Here is an 18,211-nt window from a genome sequence, read left to right as displayed (position 1 = left end):
GTTCATTATCTTTGCCAAGAAAAATTCAAGTGGCATCACAAAGAATCAGACACAACTAAAAAATGACCAAACAGCAACAACAAGAAGATAATAATAAGGGACAATAGAAGAGGAATCAAGATAGGGCCCTGAGGAATACCCACAGTCAGTGAACATGACATGGATGAAAAGGAAACTGAGAAGAAACAAAAAGTCAGTCAGATACTAGAAGAAAACCAGAAGGCAGTAGTATCAAGGAAACTTATTGAGGAGAGATTAAGAGGAGAGGGTGATCAAATTTCAAACGTTACCAAGATATGAAGGATGAAAGTAATTAAGAAATTATTGGGGACTCTAGAGAGTCATTAAATGATGAGATAGGAAGTGAAACTTCAGGGAGTTAAGAAGAGAATGAAAGGGAGATAAGTGGAGACACAAATTATAGGTGACTTTCTCAAGAAGTTAAACAAAGAAGGGGCTCTTTTCCTTCTTTGCAGAAAATAAAACAGAACAAGTAATAGAGACAGGAGGACTAAGTAAGGGTTTCTTAAGGACCAATGGATGTAGGTAGCAAGGAAGGAATCATAAAATAGAAAGAAACTGAAGATAAGTGAAGGTGTGGGATTAGTTCACCAGGAACATTTCTCTTTTTAATTCTTAGGTACTAGAGATGGCTTATGGTATAACAAAAGTGATATAAAAATATCAATCATAAAAGAAAAAGTAAAAATTGGACACAAAGTAGTCTGGATAAGCCCATATATAACACAGATGAGAAATTTAAATTTGGATTTATCTTATATCTGGACAACACCAACTTTTAATTATCCTGATTCATAATATTGGGAGAGATCCCTACAATTTGCAGTGAATCAAAATGTCTCTTTTTAGAGACCAAATCTTTGTCTGAGTCAATAAATGAAGAGTAAGAGATTTTGTATGAAATCTTTCATTTTTTATTTTTCAAGAGGACATGGAAATAAACCATAAAATGACTAGAAGACAGTCATTCAGAGGGAGGAATGTGAGCTAAATCTGCAGAATGGAAAAAAGTAGCACCTGTATAACTATTTCCATTACAGTCTTGATTTAAATAATAATCATATTAATCATAAAAACTCACAAGTAAGGGGCAGCTAGGTGTAACAGTAGATAGAGCATCAGTTCTGGAGTCAAAGAGGACCTGAATTCAAATCTGGCCTCAATTTGGACACAATAATTACCTAGCTGTGTGACCTTGGGCAAGTCACTTAATCCCAATGCCTTGCAAAAACCAAAAAAAAAAAAAAAAAGAAAAACTCACTTGTACATAGTATTAAAAGATTTATAAAACATTACTTTTAAATAGCTCAGTGAAAAAGAGTACTGGATTTTGGAGACAGAGGATCCACTTATTACCTATATGATCTTGAGCAAGTGACTTTACCTGTCTCCTCAGGTTCTTCATCTGTAAAAATGAGAGAATTAAACCAGAATATCTCTAAGGACCCATCTAGCTCAAAATATGCAATTCTATGATCATCTATTTAAGCTTTGACAATGTAATATAGTGAATAAACTTCTGGACTTGAAGTCAGAAAGAACAAGATTCAAATCTACTTCCAACACTTTCCAGCTATATGACTACTTCTTTGGGGCTCAATTTCCTCACCTGTTTAATGGGAATAAGAATACCTACCATAAAGAGGGTCAAATGGGATAAGCACTTTACAAGTTTTGAATAATTATATAAATGTCAGCTATTATCTTATTTTTATTATCATCATCATCATCATCATCATCATTCACATTGATTTCCTAGGTACTCACAGAGAACTTTCCATCTCCTGCTTCCCTATCTTAAACTTGCAGCTTCCTAACCTTTCTGGTTCATCCAATCTTAAAGTCAACCCATAAGCATGTAAATCACAGGGAACAGACTATGTAGAGATTGAGAATGTGAAGTTACACTCCTTGACCTGGAGATGACAGGACAAAACAAGAGAGGCTCTCAATAGAAATGAGCAGTCTCTTACCTTGGGCAGGCTGACTGGAGTCCTTGGCTTAGTTCTTGGGTTTTTTATCAACAGCCTTTGATCCAAAGGCAGCAAGTGGTACTTCATAGCTTCAATAAGGAAATCTTTACATGTATTGTTGTTCTTTATCAAAGCTTCTTCTTCAACAGTCTAAGGTAGCAATTCACAAGTTAGGTTAGGACGGGTCTATATTTGTATTAAATATAACATTCATTCATACGATACTCATATTTTTTGTATCTACATGTGTCTTTGTGTATATGTATATGCATGTGTATATGCATGTGTACGTGCATGTGTATGTATATGTATATGTGTATGTGTATGTGTATGTGTATGTGTATGTGTATGTGTATGTGTATGTGTATGTGTATGTGTATGTGTATGTAGCTTCTCTCCCAGTTAGGCAACAAGTTCTTGCAGGGAAAGGACTGTTTCCACTTTTGTCTTTGCTTCCATCCCTAGCACATGGCCCAGGGACACAAAGTAGGCACTTAATACATATTATTTCAGTTCCCTCAATGACATTTTTCATTAAGGTATAATTTTATGAGAAATTTTTAAAGGGTCCAGACCTTTTATTTGAATAGTATTTCTGCATCTTTTGAAAAACAGTTACTTGAAGAAACTAATCACTCTGCTATCCATTGTCCTTTTGTAAAAGGACCAAAGAAATAAATATCACCTTGATTTTAATTTCAGGAAGCATATATTTTCATTAATTTATTTGAAAGGATATAAAGTGAAACAAGCAGAATCAGGAAAACAATAAACACAAGTGATTACACCAACGTGCAGCACTGCTTAAAAATTATGTAGATTAAATGGCAAAGACCAGGCTGGATTCAAGAGGACAGATGATAAATCTTTCAGTTCTTCTAGTGGAGGAGACCACCTATATTATCATACATGCCTGTTTGGTCAATTGTTTTTGTTTAAACACTGGAGATAAAAGGAAGTGTTTCAGCGGGGGGGGATCACAGGAGATGCTGTGATGACAAAACAAAAGGCACCAACATGACATTTGAAAAAACTATATTCTTTGTGGATAAAGGCCTTAGGTTTCTTTTATTAGAACTGACACCACAAAAGTTCCCTTTGCCCTAGCTGCAGGACATTATGGTAAAGTTTCGTGGCCATCTATAGTAACGTGCTAATTTCAAGTTCCTAGTAATAACTACTGCTCGTTTCCTGTTGAGGATTTCTGTTCTGTTTCATCCCTAACATATCTTAGGGATTACTGTAAGTTTCCATAAGTCCTCTTAGAAGTTGAAAGGGTATAAATGATACAAAGATAAAGAGTATAACAAGATAGGAAAAGAGTTGAGAGAGATGGGGGTGGACACAGTAATTGTTGTTCATCCTTTGTTTTAAAAAGGACCAATGGTATCATGATGATGGGGCAAAATAGTGGATGATGGAAGATATCTTGATTTGCACATGGACTGAATTTACATGAGGCAGATTTAAGTAAAGTCATCAACTTCACTCTTCTAGGGTCATCAGAGTCCAGTGGCTGGACAAAAATCCTGGTGATGGCCAGAATTCAGTGGATGACCTTGGCCTCTTCAAGGTATGACCAAGCTCTAAGGTCTCCACAGCACCCTCTTTGGGCTCTTTCATAACTACTGGAACAAACTCTTTTCATCTGTCCATTCTGCCAAGGGAAGTCTTCACATGCTTGGGGTAGACATCCTACTAATTCATCAACAGGTTGAGACCTATTCTTTACCCTCAATCTGGTTTAGCCCTTTGCTGAGATGCTGCAAATGCTATAGCTTCTTGGAGTTACAGGTAGACACCAAAAGTGGCTAAAGCAGTTCCAAAAAGCAAGCCCTCACATCAGAGGTACAACTCATTCCTTAACATCTCATATATCCTGGACAGATAGACAGTAAGACAGATAGACAGATGTATGTGGAACTAACAAGAAAAGTCAAAGTGAATTCTCTCTGATACTAAGAAGAGCTGGAGACAGCTCATCCTAATGATCAGATATAAATACCTCAAAATGAAGAGGCCAGGGAGATGGCCAGGGAGTTGAGAACTCAATTCAGAGAAGAACAAGACTCTGCCTTTTAGTAAGCTATATGAAGCTGTTAGTGGCAGTCTATCTGTTCTGTGAAAAAAGAACCTAAAAGGAGTTAGAGAGTAGAGCCTGCATTATCATAGATACAGGCTGATCAAGGCAAACATCACAACTTAGACACAGAAACCTTCCTGTGATAGACATCCTGCGATCTCAATCTGTCAACTCCTGAAAACTGAGGCAGTGCCAGACATGTCAGATATCATTCACACAACAAAAATTCAACAAAGAAACTGGAAGAGTGTCACGGGGTCATTTAGAAAAATTGGGTTTGGATCAGAAAAGTCTGTAATAGCTCCAGAGTTTATCATGAGAAGTTATTTTTCTCTCCTAAGCACCCTTTCCTCAACATGTAGAACAAAGACCCTTCTCTGTAATGAAGATCCTCAAAGTAAGATACAAGCAAAGAGAGACAGAAAGAAAGAAAAGGAAACTGTGCATGACAGGATTGGGGGCTAATAATATTAAACTCTCATTTCAGCAAACTGAATTAAAACAGAATTGATTTCTTTTGGGAAAAAAAAGGTTTTATCTTACCCCTGCAGTCTCTTCTTCCCAAGTCTTTTTCTTTCTTTCTTTAACCTTATTTTCATTGATAGCTTTTGTTTTTTATATCACCTTAATTTCTGAATATATCCCTTCCACTTCCCTCACAAATAAGTCAACCCTTGTAACAAAGAAAAAATAAAAAGAGGGGAGGGGAAAGAAGGATTTCAGCAAAATTAAATTAACCAACAGAATCTAACAGTATATACACACCCATAGGCTTCCCATCTCTGCCAACAAGGGAAAGATATATATTTTCTCATTTGTTTTGTGGAGCCAAACAGTCATTATGATTACACAATGTTCAGTTTCTTTTTGTTGTGGTTGCTTTTTCTTTCCATTTACATTGTGGGAGTCATTCAGTGTAATGTTTTTCTTGTTCTGCTTTAAATCATTCTGTAACAATTTATAAGTGCTTTTCTGAGTTCTTCATATTTGCCATTTTTATAACAAAAAAATATTTCATTATATTCATGTACCATGTTGGTTTGCTGTTCCCCAGTTGATGACTATCTTTTGTTTCCAATTCTGTGACCACAAAAAAGTATGAATATTTCGATGTGTAATAGCTTCTTCTTTCTTTTTTTGATCTACTGAGTATAGATGTCTAGAAGTGGGATCTCTGCTAGATAAATAGCCACTAAGAATATGGACATTTTTACCCATGCCAAATTAATTTCTTTTTTTGATAAACAATTCATTTTTTCTAATTATATATAGTTAGTTTTCAACATTCATTTTTTAAGATTTTGAGTTTAAATTTTTTTTCTTCCCTCTCTTCCATCCTCCTTTGATATAGGTTATATATGTGCAATCATTTAAACATATTTCCACATGAGTAAAGTTGGAGAATCAGAACAAAAAAGAAAAACAAAGAGAAAGAAAAAAACAAAAGGGAAAAAAATCTACCATAGCTGATTGTCACACAGTGTTGTTGTTAATGTGTATAATGTTCTCCTGGTTCTACTCATTTCACTTTGCATCAGTTCATGAAAGGTTTTTCCAGGTTTTTCTGAAAATTCATCTGCTCATAATTTCTTATAATACAATATTATTCCATTATATTTATATACCAAAACTTATTCAGTCATCCCCCAACCTTTGGACATTCCCTCAATTTACAATTCTTTGCCACACCAAAAAGAGCTGCTGTAAATATTTTTGTACATGTAAGCCCTTTTTGCTTTTTTATGCTCTCTTAGCAATACAGACCTACAAGGGTATATGTATAGTTTGATTGTCCTTTGGGTATAGTTCCAAGGTGCTCTCCAGAATGTTTAGATCAGTTCACAATTCCACCAAGAATGAATTAGTGTTCCAATCTTTCTGTATCTTCTAGAACAGCTAAATGAATTTCTTAACACAATTCTAAAATATTTTCCAGAATAAATTCACAAAAGTGGAATGTTCCTGTCTTCCTGAAACCCCTTCATCAATGAATATTTCCATCTTTTATCATTTTTGCCAACTTTTGTGGTGAGAGGTAAAATGTCAGTGTTGTTTTGATTTTCATTCCTCATTATAATTAGTTAGTGAATGATCTGGAACATTTTTGTATGTAGTTAACAGTTTGCAATTCTTTTTTTGAAAGCTGTTTTTTCATATCCCCAGAGTACTTATCCAAGGAGCAATGACTCTTGGTCTTATATATTTGTTTTATCAGAAATACTTTTGTTGAGTTTTTTCCCCAATCAATGCTTTTCCTTCTTCAATTAATCAACAATTATTCATTAAACATTTTTCATGTACCAGGCACTCTGCTAAATACTGGGGATAAAAAGATAAAAGTAAACCTGTCCTCAAGGAACTTATATGAATAGAAGGTAATTTGGATCTAGGATCATCAGGAAAGGTGACTCCTTGAACTAACTTTTGAAGGAAATCAGGGATTTTGAAGAAGCAAAGGTGAGGAAGAAGAACATTGTCAGCATGAGAGACAGCCAGTACATAGGTATGGAGGGGAGAAATCATGTGTGAAAACAGAAAGAAGTATTGATGAATTATTGTGAACATGGAGGACAGTAATGGCTAAGAAGACTGAAAAGGTAGGAAGGGGCCATGTATTTGAAAAACTTTAAGAACCAAACAGAAGAATTTATATTTTATCCTAGCAGTATAAATGAACTGTTAAGAGCTTAGTAAAATGAACCTGAGGTTTAGGAAAGTAACTTTGTTATATGAATGGAAGGCAGATCAGAATGGGGAGACATTTGAGGCCAGAAAAATAAATAAAAGTCTATAGCAAGGGATAGCTAGGTGGTGCAGTGGATAGAGCACCAGCCCTGGAGTCAGGAGTACCTGAGTTCAAATCCAGCCTCAGACACTTAATAATTACCTAGCTGTGTGGCCTTCAGCAAGCCACTTAACCCCATTTGCCTCGCAAAAAAAAAAAACTAAAAAAAAGTCTATAGCAAGAGTCCAAGTGAGAGATGACAAGCAGCTCAAGTAGAGGGATTGTTGTGTGAATGGAAAGAAGGGGCTTGGGGTGGCTAGGTGACATAGTGGATAGACCACTGGCCTTGGAGTCAGGAGTACCTGAGTTCAAATCTGGCCTCATACACTTAATAATTACCTAGCTGTGTGGCCTTGGGCAAGCCACTTAATCCCATTGCCTTGCAAAATCAAAACAGACAGAAAGAAAGAAAGAAAGAAAGAAAGAAAGAAAGAAAGAAAGAAAGAAAGAAAGAAAGAAAGAAAGAAAGAAAGAAAAAGAAAGAAAGAAAGAGCTGCATATGAAAGATTTTGTGATTTTGTGGAGATAGAAATGACAATATTTGGCAAATATCTAGATATCTGGGGTAACTGGGAGTGAAGAGTCTAGTATAATACCAAGATTTTGAAACTAGGAGATTGATAATAGAAATACAGTATAGTAATAGAAAAATTCAGAATGGAAAGGTTTGGGAGGAAAGAACTCTATTTTGTATAATTTGTGTTGAAGATGCTTTCAAACTCATATAATCAAAATAACCTCATATTTTATGGCTGTCTTTCTCCCTTGTTTGGTTAAGAATTCTCCTCCCAGTCGTATGTATGAAAAGTACAGAACCTATCTCTTTTAATCAATACTAAATGTTAATTTTGTACTTAATGTAATACATAAGTGATTATTATGAACCTAATTTTAGACAAATTTCTTTCCAGTTTTTCCTTCTCCAATTTTTAAAATTAGTTTCACCCTTAACTTCCTTTTTTTCTTACCTGATCCAATAAGACCACTATATAACCCAATGTAGCCCTGTCTACCAAAGGGAAGGGGAAAATTCATCACTCAGAGGAAAATGAACTTTTCAGAAAAGAAGGAAAGGAATCCCAAAAATGAAGTGCACCCAGCTTCTTAAACATCAAGTGCCAGCAGCAGTACTAGCCAAAGTGGCATAGAGTCCCCTTGAAAGTTACTGGTTCATGCCTTAGGACAGATAAAATGAGGGCCACAGAAAGACTTTGTGAAACTCCTGCATTCCTTATCAATACTTATCTGACCTCTCCTGAAATGGGAAATCATTCTGTGATCTCTCTTACACTTTCTAGATATCTCTACCTCTCACCAAATCACAAACTGATTCTCATTTGACTTCACAATTGATTTGGACATGCCAATTACCAATCCTAATGAAGGATGTAGTGGAAAGAATATTAGACTAGGAGTCAACCATCGTAGGGTCTAGTACTGGCTCACAAGTAATTGGCTATGTGACCATGGACAAATCAATTATCTTATTTGTGAGACACTTTATCCTAATCGGTAAATTGAATGGGTTGAGTTAAATTCTCAAATCATTTCTCTCTCTGACATTCAATCATTTTTATGAACCTCTTTCTATCCCTAACCATTATCTTTTCATCAAATTTGGAACTAAAGGACTCTGGAGTTGACCCTGATTGTGCAGACTGATGACTAGTCTGTTCATTTCTCATACAGGCAGAGAAAATGCTTTCATCTCAGCTCATGTATCTTCTGTTTCAAGACTTAACTCGGTGAGAAAGATGTCTGCCTATAGCTCTTAGGATCACAGCAATGAATGCTGTCAAGGGCCCTTAAAAAGTATTTTCTCCAAACCCCTCATTTTTCAGATGAGGAGAAGGAAAAGGTAAAAGATTTGTCTAAGTTCACACATTCCAGTATTTAGCAGAGCAAGGAATCAAACTCAATTAAAAATGTTTTTATTTTTGTTAAAGCAAATTCTGGCAACAGGTAAGCAATGTGTTCTTCTTGGCTTACTGACCTGGACCAAATAGTCCCTTGGTAAGAGGGGCAGACGGACATGTTCCATCAGCTTAGCCATATGTTCCAAGCGAGTTCCTTTCTCATAATTTATCCAGGATATCACAGCTTCAAAAACCTATAGAGAAAAACAATACAGTTAATTGTAGGAAAGGGGAAAAATACACTCCCAATTTCCTCTTAAGTTGCTTTTTTTTTTAAATGCTCCAGCTAATGGCTCAAATCAGCTAACAAGTCTAACTAATGATAAACCTTCTGAAAAATGAAAACTGAGAATATATTCATAAATTAAGCTTAGAGAAGTTTTATCTATATTCTTGAAGAATTGACAGTTGCTGTTCATTATTGTATTGCATTGTATTGGTATGTTTTGGTAAAGAAAATAAAATCAAATTGAATTTTTTAAAAAAGGTTAAACTATCACCAAGAAAAGAGAAAGAATGAATTAGCAACAGTGTTGCAAATTTCTATTCATTCTTTGCAAAATTTATCCCCTGGCTAATGAATGCTAAGATATATTAATTTATCTTAACAGTAACAAAACTTCAGATTTATGGGGGGGGGGGGGAACTTATTGTTAATCACTATTTTACAGTTGAGGATACTGAAGCAAAGTGACTTGCCCAGGATCATACAACTCTAGTAAGTGTCTGAAGATGTATTTGAATTCAGGACCTTCTGACTCCAGGACCTTCTGACTCCAGGCCCAGATTCAATCTACTGGTGCCACTGTTAGATTCAAAAATGCAGGCAATGAACTCCATATTCCAATCACATGGCTTGGAAAATTTCGGACAATTTCCACTTGTTTAAAGACAAGAAATGATCCAAATTTGATGAAGTCCCTTAAATCCCAATGCACACACATGAAACCCATGGGACGGTAATCCCATCAACACAAATCTGCTATGAAACAAAATCTAATGTCATTACACAAAGCAAATGGTTAAAAATATCCCCCTCATTTTAATTTCTCATTTGTCTGCCCTTTTTATTTCTGTATAAACTGAAATGTAGTAAAATAGAATACTCAGAACTAGATAGGTATAAAGTGGTTTGATGGTTCTGTTTTCTGAGCAGAAATTCTGAAAATAGAATATCACAATTCAAATAGATGGACACATACATAAAAATTCATAAAAATATGCACCCACATTCTTCAGGTTGACCTAAGCATCAAACAGGATTTGAGTATATCCAATAATAAGATAATTTTCAGTGCTCAAAAAGGCTCTCAAAATCATTCCTGGGATCTCATGGAGCTACATTTCGGTTAGTCTAAGGGCCTTCAATGAATTGAGTAATATTAAAAATAAGAATAGAAATATAAGAAATAGTTCCTACCTAAAGAAGGCATAGTCATAAAAAAATTAAAGAATGATACTGTACATTAAGTAATAACTGAGTCATACAGGCATGAATAAATAGTATAGGAGGTCAGGGGAAGAAGTGACCACTGCGGTGTGGAATAAGGAGGGAAGATTTCACAGGAATGGTTAGTCTTAAGTGGGACTTTAAAAAAAAAAAAAGAGTCAAATTTGATACACAGAGATGAAAAAGGGAAAACCTCTCTGGAACATGAGGTAGAGTGAGGTGGCACTGTAGGAAACTGGGGTGGCTAGTCTAGAGGGTTCCTAAAGAACAATAGTAGAAAATGAAATTAGATATGCAAAACAGGTCAGATGATAGAAGGTTTTGAATTTGAACTGATTAGACAATGCAGTCAATAAGTAGAGAGAATTTACTGATGATTGAAAACAAGCTCATCTTCTTTGTCATCTTGCTTAGTCTTTGTTCAAAAAGTATCAATGAAGCTGAATAAAGTTGATATTTGACCTTATCTGTATTTTATTTATTTTTGTCTCAACTAGTCCAGCTGGTTTTGCTTAGTCTTACTGCTGACTTATTCATCTGTAAAGCTTGTACATGTGTGCACATGCCTATGTGTGTGTTCATGGACATGTCACATGCATACATACAGTGACATTTCCTGCAAATTCAGAAGATCACACACATTTTTCATTTAAACTTTAGGCTTGAACATTCCTGACAATCAAGGGAGCTAAGCCAACAACACACTGGCAAATGAGTCCTTCTGGTGAAGCAGAGAGGCCTCATGGGGGTTCCACAGTTAAACCCATTCCAGTGGTTTCCCATTAAAAGAAAATACTTTTAGAGGGACAAGTAAAAAAATAATCATTTACACCTGCTCAAAAGGCATGTGTGGGCTTCGTCTTTAAACAAAGAACTCCCCTGTTCTTACTCCCATGTTCAGCAGCCAAATATTTGGGGGTTATGAATAGATTATCAGAAAGAACGTTAGAAGAAATAGGATTTGAAAGTGCATAGCTCAATACTTGAGAGGAAGCCTGTGACCATGGCCCAGAAAGCCTCACCTGGAGTAACCTGATCTCTCAGTTCCCACTCCCCACCACTTCCTATTTGACTGAACCTGAGGGGACCTGTTCTGTACCAGTATAGTTCGGAGGGAGTCCTTAGTTGAACTGATGTAGAATGAAGGAAGCAGAACAAGGAAAACAATATTCACAATGACTAAAGCAATGTAAATGGGGGATGGGGGTGGGAGAGGGGGAGTTAAAATGAACAGTTTATAATTATGACCAAGCCTAGTACTAGAAGAGAAGAGGAAATGCCTTCCCTTGACAAAGGTGGGGAGTTATGAATATGGAACATTGTATATATTGTCAAACATTTTATGTCCTGATTAGCTTTGCTGAGGTGGTTTTTTCTTTTTCTTTTTTTTTTTTGTATTCTTTGTTACAAGAGATGATTTGTGTGGAGGGAGTGGGAACAGGAATTTAATAAATGTCTACCATGTACCAATCACTGGACTAGTGCTTTACAAATATTGTCTCATTTGACCTTCACTATAGGGGGGGAAGGGGTTGGGTTTTTTTGTTTTTAATTTTTGCAAGGCAGTGGGGTTAAATGGCTTGCCCAAGGGCCACACAGGTAATTTTTAAGTGTCTGAGGTCAAATTTGAATTCAGGTCCTCCTGACTCCAGGGCCGGTGCTCTATCCACTGCGCCACATAGCCGCCCCCTGGGTGCTTATTCTTAATCACTATTTTACAGTTGAGGATTCTGAGGCAAAGTAACTTGCCCAGGATCATACACCTAGTAAGTGTCTGAAGATGTATTTGAATTCAGGATCTTCTGACTCCTGGCCCAGACTCAATCTACTGGTGCCACTATTAGATTCAGAAATTCGGGCAATGAAAAATAAAGGCATCAATAAAATTTTTGATATCCAAAAAAATGATATAAGGGTGTAACTATAATTGCTATATTCAAATAAAAAAAATTAGGAAAAACATATATGTATAGCTGGATGGCTTAGCATATGACCCAGAATAAGTCAATTAACTTCTGTCTACCTCAGTTTCCTCAACTTTAAAATGGGAAAAATAAAAGCATCTATATCCTAGAGTTGTGGGGGAGATAAAATAAGATACTTTGTAAAGTATTTTACAAAACTTAAAGTGCTATACGATGATGATGGATGGCTGAGTGAATTATGACAAATCAAGGTAATAGGAAATAAAGTGTTTTAAAAGAAAAAGAAAACGGGTAAAGTTAAAACAGAAAAGGTAATGGCAAAGAAAGAGGTGAAGTACAAAGACAAAGACAAAGAAAAAGAAGAAAACTAATTTAACTCAACTACCAGGGAAAAACCAAGGTTACATATTCAAATAACTATCCCTTTTGATACTCAGTGTTCAAATAAGTTGAATACAAACAGGACAATCACTTGAAGCATGGGCATTTTAAGGTTTGATAGGCTGATGATGACTCTACTAAGTTTACCTAACCTAAAACTGCTCCTTAACCTTAGGGCAAGGGGGGAGGGAGCCTTTCTTGGAGTACTTGCCCAATAACTAGAAGAAATCTGCTTCATTCACGTTTTCTTTATCTGGGACATAAGAAGGAGGGGGTAGAAGAACAAAATTTGGCAGCAGCAGACAAAACCTTGAGCCCACCCATCCTGGATGACCAAACGGCTGGCTCTAAGCAAAACCCATCTATATAACCCAAGCCATCAGGACTTAAAGTTATTGAGGCTATCTGTGCAAGAAATAGAATAACCCTGCCAGTGACTTTAGCTCAGTTCTGGGAATCAAAGATGCTTGCCTATATCTATATTAGCTTAAACCCAACTCAACTTTATGTATTGTCTAAGTCACAAATCTGGTTTCCTGGACATGATTAAAAAAACCCTTTCAGGCTCTTAGAAATCTACAAAGTGTGGCTTTGGTATTTCTAAAAATAGTAATAATGGCTACTTGTTAGTCAATACAAGAAGCATATCATCTAATGGGAGAAACAATTGTGCACAAATAAGCTTAAAAACAAGCAAATTGGAAATGATAAACAAAGGGAAATAGGCTTTAAGGAAGCAAAGGTATCCTATAGAAGAAGGTAGGATTTTAGCTGGGCCTTGAAAGCCAAAGAAAGCTGGAGGAAAAGATGAGGAGTGAAAGCATTGTAGGCATGTAGTCAGACAGTGAAAATGTCCAGAATCTGGAGAATAGAATGTCTAGCCAGGAAAAGCCAGGATTCCATGTCACTGGATCCAAGGACATGGAGGCAGGACTGTGTAAGGAGACTGGAAGGGAAGGGGGCAGTGGAGGTCATGAAGAGCAGGACTTTATATTTGATACAGGATGTTAATAGGGAGACACTGGAGGTTTTTGTTTGGGAGTGGCAGAGGTGACATGATCAGACTTAACACTTTAGGAAGATCATGCTGACAGCTGAGTTGAGAAGAGAAGCAGGCCCAGGAGAAAGCCCTATGGGACATTCATCCTTAGCAGCCATGACATGGATGAAGATGTAGCAGAGATGGATAAGGGGGTGATTAGAGCAGTTCAAGGAGAACCAGGAGAGAGCAATGTCATGGAAACACCTGCAGAGAGGATAGGAACAAGGGGAAGGGGGTGATGAATGGGGGAGATGGAGAAGGGTGGTTGGAGGGGTTCAAGGAGAACCAGGAGAAAGTAATGTCATGGAAATGCCTTCAGAGAGGATAGTAACAGGAAGAACGGGATGATGAATAAGGTCAAAAACTTCAGAGATCAAAAAAGATGAGAATAGAGAAAAAGGTCATTAGATTGGAGAACAAGATAGATGTTAAGAATTTTGAAGGGATCAACAATTTCACATCACTGGCTTATATTTGAATCTATGGAGTCGGCAAGGTCACCACGTGAGAGGGTTCAGAACAGTCTTTGAGAAAACCCACAGTTAGGAGACATGATATGCTACTTCCTTGCCACTCTTCAAAGGTAACAGTGAAAAGAAACAGGCAGAGGCATCAAAATGCATCCAAACTGGTTGGCCACTGTAACCTTTGTGCAACTCCGGGCACTTTAATGCCTCCAAACTCTAAGTCACACAATGCTGGGCAGCAGCTAAGCAGCCACCTGGTCCAGGACAGATGAAAGGAGCCAGGAGAGGCCAGCCAAATCATCCCCGCAGAGAGAACCCCAAAGCCTCCCTATTAGGAGTTCCTGCCTATTTGTCCTCAAAGAGAGTTGCAAAAGAGCAACAACAAGGAGGGGTCCCAAGGCAAACAATGTTTGCAGGCTACGAACCCAGCGGTTCAAACTGCTGACCTCAGAAAAAAGACAGAGGAGCAAGTCAGCTGGCCTGGGTCTCAGCTGCGGCAAAACCAACAAGTTCAAGAATCAAACATTTCCTCCATAATGGGTCAGTTCCATGTCCTTGCCCAGACCACAACTGGTTCAGGCATTGCACTGCTCCTGCTCAGAGCTCTGGACACCAAGCACTGACAGTGAGTGCTGAAAGTCATGTAGTCACACTCCAGGGCAGGCTGACATCAACACCGGGACTAGTCCAGAGCTGACAGTGTGGCTGGTAGTGATGGGGTGGAGGGTGGGCAGCCAGTGATGACATGGGGTGGGGATGGCTGGTGATGATTATTGTGGGGGCAGAGAGGCAGACTGATGATGACACTAGGAAAGGGAGAAGAATAATCCTGTCTGAGAGAGGAGCAACCAACATCTACCAGCTTAAGTTCTATGGCTTCCAGTTGGTGACTGAAGGCAAACCATTAAGAAAGTCAAGAAAGCCCAGGACCTTTATCACTAGCCAAAAAAAAAAAACTGATTAAATGAAACCATTTTGCAAGGTTCCACAGTGTATAACCTATAGCTAATGTCTTACCACCTCAGGGATGGAGGTATAGAATTTGGAACTCAAAACTTTAAAAAAAATATTTAAAAAATGTTTTTAACATGTAATTGGGGGAAAATAAAATATTACTTTTTTAAAAAAAGGAATAAGTGTATAGTTGTCTATTCCAAAAACAAAGGACAGGGCAAGGGGAAGGACCTCAGTGGCCTTCTGTCCAACTCCTCATTTTACAGATGAGGAATCTGAGATTCAGGGAATAACTCATTCAAGGTTGTTATTGTTCAGTCATTCGGACATATTCAGTTCTACATGGCCTATGGATTTTGTCCATGGGGTTTTCTTGGTCAAGATACAAATGGCTTTCCATTTCCTTCTTTGGGTTATACCCATATTCATGAGAATTCATGAGAAACAGAGGCAAATAAGTGATATTTGTCCAGGATCATACAGCTAATAAGTATTGGAAGCCAGATTTGAACTCAGATCTCCCTGTCTACAGACCCAGTATTCTACCACCACCGAGTTGCTCAAGGTGATCCAGGTATTAAGTATCAAAGGTGCTAGAATTTGAACACCAGTTCACAGACTCATGAGTCAGTGCTCTCTCCATTGTGCCATATTATATATACTTTTTCTCCTCCATGAGTTTTACCTTAGACCAAGAATAGTTAACTTTTAAAATCCTTTACATCCTCACCCACCCTACCTTTCCAGACTCATTGTGCATTACTCTCCCTCCAACACTCAATGATTCAACCAAACTGTCCTCTCTTTTCCTCAAATAACACACACACACACACACACACACACACACACACACACACAATGCCTGGAATATACATCTTTCTTAGTTCCATCTCACAGACTTTCAAGCCTGTATAACTCAAACCTCTATAGGAAGCCCTTCATGATGTCCCCAGTTGCCATGCCCAACTACCTTGTATTTCTTCTCATATTTATTCTGCAAAGAATATATGTATGCTTATTACATCCTCAGAAGAATAGAAGCATTTCAAGAACAAGGATTTCTTTGTAGTTGTATCCTCAAATCTGGCACATTGCCTTTCACATTCTAGGGGCTTAATATGTGCTTTTTCATTGATAGACTGAATGGCCTCCCTCCCGCTCTGCAACTTCTGTAGTCCTAGCTAAATTTTAAAGACAAACTCAAATGTGTCTTCCTCCATGAAGCCTGGACAGTAACGTCCTTGGCACCCAGACCTTTTAAAGCATTTTATCTGCTCTTTTAATGTACTATTTAAGTAACAGTGCGCATTTTAATTATTACTGTACATATCTCCCCACAAGTTAATCGTGTCTTAAGATCATGTCTTACTAAACTACATATGCCCCAGAAATTGCTTTGCACACAGCAGACATTTAATAAACATCTGCTATAATATAAATGTATCATAATCTGTTTCTCATTTTTCAAGGGTTAAATCAATAATCTGAGCCCTTTCCATTTAAAATGTGTATACAAACCCATTTCTGTGGAATTTTAGAACTATATTATTGGGTCCATGAAGAAGGTATCCATCCCCAAGAAGTAGAGACTTCCCAGGTGGGGAAACTGAGACCTAAATAATTTTCCCACAGCCCTAGCACAGTCTGGACCAAAATCCAGGAGAGCTGGCTGTGAGTAATCATTTTGTCTTTTCTTTCAAGCTCTGCATTAATTATAAGAATTCCAAAGAATTTGTCGCACAGTCCGGGGCTCTCAATGGCTTTCTTGGGCCACAGCAAGAACTTTTGAGTATCAGAGGCCAATATATAAATGGGATTTCTATTTCAGGCTTAGCTCTGATCCCAAGAACACATCCAGTTGCTGAAAGGATATATGAGAAACACCTTAATTTTCTGCATTTTTTTAATCTATTGCAGAAATATAATTCTATCCCCAATTGATTCTGAAACTTCTAATAACCTCATGGTCCTTTAAAAAAAATTAAGAACAAATCAAAGAAGGGAGGCAAATGGCTAAGCAGTTCTCCTGCTCAGCCCTCTTATTCCCCACATCTGTTTTTACTCTCTGGCAGAAATTTAAATCATTCCCATATTCTGAGCTGGCCTAGGCTTGTATCCAAGTCTTTTCTATTTCTCTTCTAATAGTCTCAGCAGCCCCAGTGATTCTGAGAAACAGGGCCTGGAGAGTTTAGAGGAGCAGCGACCCTTTGAAGAAAGACCAAGGTTCCACTCTGCCCTTGACCCCTGAGGTTCAGGCTCTCTTATTCTCTGGCCAATCCACTCTGAAGGGAAAAGTACAGTCTGGAAGATCTAGCTCTGAAGAGGAGCACAAGGCTTTGTGGGCAAGAATGAGGAGGAATAATCTAAGCTAAAGTTACCAGGATCTCTTCCCTCTTCTTGCACACACTCACAAAATCCTACAACCCCCCTGCTGTCCTATGCACTCTGTAGGGTCCAATACAAATTTTTTTGTTCATTTCAAGACCTTTCTAACTTGGCATCAACCTACTTTTCCAGTATAATCCACCCTCCCTTTTGTGCATTTGATGGTCTAATCAAACTGACCTTGCTGTTACTCATCCTCCCTCTCTCCCACCTCCATACCTCTGTCCACAATTGCCCCCCACTCTGAGATATATTCTCTCTCTCCTCACTGCTACCTATTATATTTCCCATTCCTTCAAATCTCAGTCCAAGCACCAGATCCTACTAGTAAGACAAATAGCTAAGAATCAAACAGGAGTGAGTTAAATACAAAGGAGAAGTCCAGGCAAAGTGCTAGAAAAAATCTGGGGAATAGATTACTTTCAGCTGAGAGGGGCCAGGGATAGAATCATTGAAGAGAGGGATTCCCCCAGATGCTACTGTAATTATTCTTTTTTTTTTTAGGTTTTTGCAAGGCAAACGGGGTTAAGTGGCTTGACCAAGGCCACACAGCTAGGTAATTATTAAGTGTCTGAGACCGGATTTGAACCCAGGTACTCCTGACTCCAAGGCCGGTGCTTTATCCACTACGCCACCTAGCCACCCCTCTGTAATTATTCTTAACATAACTATATGTCTCTCTACATGTTCTACACATAGAACTTAAACTGGCACATAATGGTAGCTTAATAAATGCTTCTTAATTGAAAAACTAATTCTAACACAATTCTAACATAATTCATAACACATTGCTGGTCAAAGGTCAGATGAACTACTGAGGTCTAAAACA

The 18,211-nt window shown here is 37.6% G+C and overlaps 1 protein-coding gene across 6 annotated transcripts in view; it reads right to left on the bottom strand.

Annotated features, from left to right (window-relative positions):
- KLHL3 (kelch like family member 3) overlaps positions 1-18,211 on the bottom strand; it is a 196,021-nt gene that overhangs the window by 59,980 nt on the left and 117,830 nt on the right. For all 6 annotated transcript variants that reach the window (XM_074213498.1, XM_074213499.1, XM_074213494.1 and 3 more), the window contains 2 exons: positions 8,856-8,972; positions 1,995-2,144 (listed from right to left, as the gene is read on the bottom strand). In XM_074213498.1, the coding sequence (XP_074069599.1) occupies positions 1,995-2,144; positions 8,856-8,972 (267 nt within the window). The remainder of the gene's footprint in view (positions 1-1,994; positions 2,145-8,855; positions 8,973-18,211) is intronic.

The sequence above is a fragment of the Macrotis lagotis genome, chromosome 1 (assembly GCF_037893015.1).
Source record: "Macrotis lagotis isolate mMagLag1 chromosome 1, bilby.v1.9.chrom.fasta, whole genome shotgun sequence".
Taxonomy (NCBI): domain Eukaryota; kingdom Metazoa; phylum Chordata; class Mammalia; order Peramelemorphia; family Peramelidae; genus Macrotis; species Macrotis lagotis.
This window is presented reverse-complemented; position numbering and strand designations above follow the sequence as displayed.